The sequence below is a fragment of the Electrophorus electricus genome, chromosome 3 (assembly GCF_013358815.1).
Source record: "Electrophorus electricus isolate fEleEle1 chromosome 3, fEleEle1.pri, whole genome shotgun sequence".
NCBI classification, from domain to species: Eukaryota; Metazoa; Chordata; class Actinopteri; order Gymnotiformes; family Gymnotidae; genus Electrophorus; species Electrophorus electricus.
In genome coordinates, this window is record NC_049537.1 from 1,822,501 (window position 1) to 1,830,000 (window position 7,500).

General features: G+C 41.1%; 1 protein-coding gene across 4 annotated transcripts in view; it reads right to left on the bottom strand.

Annotated features, from left to right (window-relative positions):
• The window catches only part of szt2 (SZT2 subunit of KICSTOR complex), an 87,227-nt gene that overhangs the window by 22,388 nt on the left and 57,339 nt on the right, over positions 1-7,500 (bottom strand). For all 4 annotated transcript variants that reach the window (XM_035524533.1, XM_035524534.1, XM_035524532.1 and 1 more), the window contains 2 exons: positions 7,057-7,321; positions 5,843-5,922 (listed from right to left, as the gene is read on the bottom strand). In XM_035524533.1, the coding sequence (XP_035380426.1) occupies positions 5,843-5,922; positions 7,057-7,321 (345 nt within the window). The remainder of the gene's footprint in view (positions 1-5,842; positions 5,923-7,056; positions 7,322-7,500) is intronic.

Below are 7,500 nucleotides of genomic sequence, written 5' to 3' on the forward strand. Positions count from 1 at the left end.
TGACTTAATGACGTGTCCAGTCCTCATGGATCTTCATGTCAGTTCTTTACTGCCTGCTGTCTCATCGCTGACTGTCAACCACAAAAGAACAGGTCTCGTCTTACCGAGTGATACCCTACAGGGGACTGGGTAACTCATCTTATCCAGTTAGCTAAGAATTACATTTGGTCACATTATGGATGTACAGACTTGACTGACACTGCGTTTAATTGACACACAGAGGTGTAACTTTACCAAACTGCTTTAGCTCCAAATCTGCGGACGACAGGGATTTTGAACGGCTACTAATCCTCACAAATTCTGTGTCTTATACAGCTTTAGGGACAGGTTGCCTGGACAAGGATAAACCCTTATATTGGTCTGAACTGTAATGTGGGTGATGATTTGAAGTTCAAAGCCATAGTGGTTCTATGGGTATGGGACAGGACCTGCTTGCAGTCCCAAGCTCAACCAGGGTTTCTTTTAAAGTCATTTTCAGTCTACATTCAGCAACAGTTGTGTTCTGGGAAACAACGGTGCGAAAGTGAGTGTCAGTGTAAATGAGTTTAGCAGACGATACTGTTGCCATTATAGTTTGAAAAGACTACAGTAGATGAAGGCATACTGATGCACTGACTGCAACAGAAAATCACCTTCAAAACAAACAAACAAACAACCCCCACCATAACACTATTACAAATTTAGTTTGGACTCTGTCAGCAACACAGAACTCCATGCACTGCATTAATCCATTATGATATACAATACTATACTACAATACTAAGACATGAGAACTCATGACTGTAGTACATAGCTCATAACTATAGTACATATGTTATAGTCATGACTATAGCACATAACCCGTGGCTATAGTACATAACCCGCGACCATAGTACATAACTCATGACCATAGTACATAACTCATGACTATAGTACATATGGTATAGTCATGACCATAGTACATAACCCGTGGCTATAGTACATAACTCATGACTATAGTACATATGGTATAGTCATGACTATAGTACATAACCCGTGGCTATAGCACATAACTCATGACTATAGTACATATGGTATAGTCATGACTATAGTACATAACCCGTGGCTATAGCACATAACTCATGACTATAGTACATATGGTATAGTCATGACTATAGTACATAACCCGTGGCTATAGCACATAACTCATGACTATAGTACATAGCTCATAACTATAGTACATGTTATAGTCATGACTATAGCACATAACCCGTGGCTATAGTACATAACCCGCGACCATAGTACATAACCCATGACCATAGTACATAACTCATGACTATAGTACATATGTTATAGTCATGACTATAGTACATAACCTGTGGCTATGGTACATATGTTATAGCCATGACACTAGTACACAACTCGCGATTATAGTACATAACTCATGACTATAGTACATAATGCATAACTATAGTACATATGTTATAGTCATGACTTTAGTACACAACTTGTCACTATAGCACATAACTCGTGACTATAGTGCAGAACTCGTGACTATAGTACACAACTCGTGACTATAGTACATAACTCGTGACTATAGTACATAACTCAATCACTCAAACCACATTTGGAGGTGGTCAGAAACAGTTATTGTCCATGTTTAATACAAGTGACAATGAGATACAAGTCATCCACATACAATAATGTAAACAGAATCACACCTGCTGAGTGCCAACTTCTCTCATGTTCGGAGGCCTCTACATAGCAGTGGCACTGACCATATCAGAAACATCAAAGCTTTCTCCTCCCCCAATATCACCCCCAGATTTGATACAATACACTGGTAGTAGTGAATAAAACTCCATGTTTAGGGTAAGAAATAAAAACAAAAATGATGCATGTGCTGGTGTTACTTTTTATCTGGGAGTACAATCTCATCAGGTCACTCCGGGGATCCATTTTAGACGTGTACACGGAATCCAACAAAAATATATCCAGATATGATCTAGACATAAACGGATGTAAACAGGCTATTCAGGAATGAGGGGGTTGTGCCCAGTAGTACTATATTGGGTAAGATTCCACACTCATGTTAGTTAGCTATATAACCTTCATGAGCTAGTCTGTTAGCTAGCAAAGTCCATGTTATTACTAAGCAATACGCAGAAGCTTCAACAGTATCCAGCACTAAAACTAAGAAAGGTTTTCATACCTGTAAACAAACATAGTATGTGCAATCAGCACAGTTTAGAACTGCTGACAATACCCATTAACTGATGGCCCACAGGCTGGTCACGTACACAGTAGTCAGGTCAGTTAGCCAAGAATATGCAACATAACGTTACTTGCCAATTTGCGTTATGTACGATATCTTAAGATAATTCCTAGAATTTCTAAACAACATGATTAAGTGTCTTAGATAATGAGTTTGCAAGAGCTGTTAGTTATTTTGTAACAGGTACTTTTGCGTGACAAAGCATAACATCTTGCATAAACCATAAGCTTCATGCAATTTTCCTGTTTTCTAACAGTATCTTACCCATTTTTATATGTGAAGTAACTTGTGGGATATCCACTGGTCTCGGGTTACATACAAGCCCCTTCTGAACCTCTTCCTTTCCCACTGCTGACTTCTTTTGTGCCTGAGAACTTGACTTCTTAAAGGGAACATTTACATTGTACATTTTATGGCATTTAGCCAACACCTTTTTTTTTCTTTTTTAAATCCAAAGCAACTTACAGTTATGACTAAGTAATTGAGGGTTAAGGGTCTTGCTCTGGGGCCCAAAAGTGACAAATTGGTGGTGGGGCTTGAACTGGCAATCTTCCAATTACAAGTCGAGTACCTACCTCTGCCCAGAAGATTCGTGTGCCCAGCCCTTTTCAGAGCAAAGTTCTGATCTAAAGTCTTGTTCGTTCACAAGAAATTATGTGAGCCAGAATCACTGGCCAGGATGCTTCCTTGTGAGCATAATCTTACAGTGTGGTGTTTCATTCAGGGCAAATCTGGGGCCTATAACGACTGAAAAACAAACCAGAACAAACTTTGATGTTATGTGTGAAATCTCTCATTTTCAATATTAAAGTCCTGTAGTGTGGGCCAGGCCTTAGGTAACACCAGAATAAGTGCAATTACTGGTAAAGGGGGGGACAGACATGTTAAAAATGCAGAGGTTGCTTTGCAAACCTCATTGCACATCATGTCATGCAGAATCAAATGTATATCTAGACGTCCTACTAGGGTACGATTACATCATACTAGGGTAGGATTTTAAATAAATAGAGTAAATACTGGCCAAGAAATCATCCAAGTGAAACAAAATGACAAAGTTTTGCACAAAAGCACTAAGGACGCTTTTTTTTTTTAATGCCATCTACTACAACGGCATCCTTCATCATGGGGTGTGCAGAAGAGGACTGAATCTTATGCAGGTTACCCTGCTTTTGCTTCTTGGGTTTGATATTTATGAGCGAGCTTTCTGCCAAGTTTCACAACCGAGGGAGTTATTAAAAGCGCCCGGGCTGCTAGCTATAAACTCTGAAACTGTCTTTGTTCTTCTTCGGCTCCATTTATAGCATACAGTCCTCGTAAAACTAAATAAGATAAATAAATAAAGATATTTCTTTTTCCCAAGAGTCACTGTTACTTAAATCAGCACAGTTTTTTGTTTTGTTTTTTTTTTAATTAATTTATTTATTTTATAGAGGCCAGGTCACAACATTTCAAGGCCACGGTTTTCTTTTCTGAAGTTTGTACTGCTAAATTAAGGTTGTTTTTATTACTTATTAGCCAACCGATTAGTTCATTTGACAAAAAATAAAATAAAAAAAATAATGCTTTTTTTTTTGTTGTTTCATTCCACAATCAACTCAACCAATCAACGAATCCTTAAATAGACTCTGAGTACACTGTGGGTGGCCCTCATTTACAGTGCAGATCACTTACCTGGAAAAGAAAACGTTAGCATTGCTGCGTAAATAGTGATTTAGTAGGTCTACCCAACCTGTGACAGTTTTGCTTGGAAAAGGGTCAGCATCTGCAGCAGTATCCTGGGACATCTCTCCAGCGATACATCACCATGGCTATAAATCTCACCCACCGCACATCAGTGTGCTGTTAGAACTCAGTTAGAACTCTGATCTCAGTGCTGTAGCAGCTGCCAGCACATTACATGGTACTACCCAGATTATGGAGTTCTACCACCACTCTGCTGTTGGTACTACCCAGATTATGGAGTTCTACCACCACTCTGCTGTTGGTACTACCCAGATTATGGAGTTCTACCACCACTCTGCTGTTGGTACTACCCATATTAGGGAGCTCCACCACCACTCTGCTGTTGGTACTACCCAGATTAGGGAGCTCTACCACCACTCTGCTGTTGGTACTACCCAGATTAGGGCGCTCTACCACCACTCTGATGTTGGTACTTCCCAGATTATAGAGCTCAACCACCACTCTACTGTTGGTACTACCCAGATTATAAAGATCAAACACGACTCTGATGTTGGTACTACCCAGATTATGGAGCTCTACCACCACTCTGTTGTCGGTACTACCCAGATTATGCTGCTCTACAACTACACTGCTGTTGGGTGTCCTGCATGGTGGAGCACATATCAAGTCTGTCCGGTTTAAAATGACGGCAACATGATCCTGAGCAAAGCCAGATGCCCTGAGCCCTGTTCCCTCCTGAGAAAATCACAGGTACCATGCTGACACGTTACCATGTCAACACACTACCATCCTGACATTTTGGAGTGCATACTGAATTTATACACTACTTTTCAATATCATTTACTGAAACTAACAAAGTTCACTTAAGATTTTCACACTAGCTAGTGTGCCCAAAATGAAAAGTGTATTATAATAATAAATTATTTTTTACACTGACTTGCTGATTCCTGGCAAGTTACAGCTTTTTGCCAGCGTTCCAGAATATCCAGTGTCATTTCAGACATATATGCACTCTTTCTTGTAACATTTGTTTTAAGTGACACCATGCAAAGTCATATGCTGGCAATGTCTATATAATGACAAGGTAATTCAACGACCCTCCACATACAGGATCAGAGACGGTCATCACTTGCTTCCGGACAGCTGCCTGACGTGGAGTAACTGTTTGTCCCACCATGACAACGGCACGGGCCGCGGAGAACAAGGCCTCGTCAGTCATGCAAACCAGTCACGTCCGACGCATGTGTCAGGACGTGATTGAGAGAGCTTGTCACACACTAATCTCCGGTACGTCGGTGTCAGGGTTCTGACTGGGTTAATGTACAGGCAGTAACAGAGCTTGCCTGTAGGACCCATCTTGCCTGCACTGGCTGGGTGTCAGAGATGTCGTCAGTCATGACCTCTGCACATGGAAAATGGGACTATGTAGAGGGTGTCTGGGCAGTGTAGCACAGCTGTCAGAGCAGTGCTGATATTACAGAAGTGTAACCCCCTCTCCACACACACAGGTAAAGAAAAACAATGTTGATGCACTCACTCAAACCTCTGCCCTCCCCATCCATTAATCTGTCATATGCTTGAATTCGTGTGCGCGCGCGTGTGTGTGTGTGTGTGTGTGTGTGTGTGTGTGTGTGTGTGCGCGCATGTGGTAGGTGTTCTGTCAAAATAAGCCACAGTAGTAAGGCAAAAGAAAATCACATGCAGGATGTGTGATGAAGATTACTGACCTCAGATCACACACACACACAAAACAAAATCGCTGTTCTGCCAGTCTTCAATCGTGGGTCATTTCTCTACAGTTACAGTGAACTATCGAATGTTAGCCACTGCGTCAGTGATTAACAGACAGACACCCGGTGCTGCACAGCCCCTAGGGGGCACTCTTCTAACCGCAGAAAGAGTAACCAGTAACAGGAGGGCACTTACAGAGATAGGCATGTTGGACTGAGCCGATCGCTGTTGCCAAGTCACAAACAGGTTTTCAATCTTCATCTGTTTCTCCAGCTCTGCAATAATTATAATTTAAAAAAATCACAATAACAACATAGTAATAACAGTAATCAATAATAATCGTAATAATAATTATTATTATTATAATTTCTGCAATGTAATCATTAGGGATGCACCAATATTGAATTTCATGGGCAGACAATTAATACTTAGCACCTTCTTGTGGCTGGTACTGACATTAGTAATCGATCATTTTACTTTTACGCATTTTCAAGCACGTTCAAACCATAATCTCTATATGAAGTGCAGTGAGGGTAAAGCATGTGAAACTATAACAATGACTCAGTTTAATTTTACACAGCTATGACACAGGTCAAGCAGACATCACTATTATTGTAAACATATGTTGTTTATAGCACAAAGTGCCATTAAGTGCTATTTTATGCCTGAACAGGTACAGGTATAAGAAAGTCTATCTGGAAAAAACAGAACTGCAAACCTTCAGACACCAACATCAGAAACTCTGCTTCATTAGTAAACAGCAAATTAAAAAAACATAACATTAAATTATTCCAAACACAGGCCGCGCAGGATGAACTAACCATCTCTGATTATTATAATTTTTCTTACAACTGCTATAATATACAAATAAGGCCTAAATTAAAGAAAGCTTAATCTGTTCAACAGATGAGAATTATTGGTTACAATTATCGTCTGAAATTACAATATCGAACCGATAAAGATAAATTCAGAACTGTCCTTATTGGCAAACAATATATATCGGCTGCCGATATATCATGCACCTCTAATAATAAAGGTGTATATTTGATTTATAAATGTATTCTCAATCTCTAAATAATAAAGACCCTACACACAATACTTCAGGAAGCAGCTTGTAAGAGAAAACAGGAGGCCGGAAGAGAGAGTCCATGTTGAGTCAAGGCATTTTCAATTTGATGTGGGGGCTGGTGGGTTGTGGGTGATGTTAGGGGCACTGAGTATAAGGGGAGAGGAACCGAGGAACCACACTGTGACACGGAGCAGTGCATCAAAACGACTGAGCCGCAACTGATCCAGGCCTCAGTAGTTATGCAAACACCAGGGGTTGTTTGTGACGCATGTCACACTTCATGCTGCATTTTTATGTTTGAAAGATGCTATATAATTTTTATTTCTTAATTAATTTTTACCTCTGCGCTCTGCAGCTTTGACCTCCAGTAGCTGGGCGCCATGGCGACTCACAACATCTGCTCCATCCTGAGTGGCCAGGGAACGCACGGCACTCACGTCTCTGAGAGCCTCGTCGAAGGGTATGAGCTCGGCGGGGAAAGGCATGGGGGGCGGGGCCCGGGCGGAGCTACCCGAGCGACCAGGGTCCTTATTGGGCGAGGGGGGCACGGGGCTCCGCAGGAGAGCGTCGGCTTCCAGGGCCGAGTTGAGGAAGGGGTTTGGCTCCTGAACAGACGGGGGTGGGGGAAATGAGAGGAAAAAAGAACATGCACGGGACAGAAAGAAAGAAAATGTCAGCGATATAAGGGGGTGGTCACACACAGAGAGAGAGAGAGAGAGAGAGAGAGAGAGTGAAAGAAATCACATAATTCATTCAAATACTTCCGAAATAATCTGATCACATT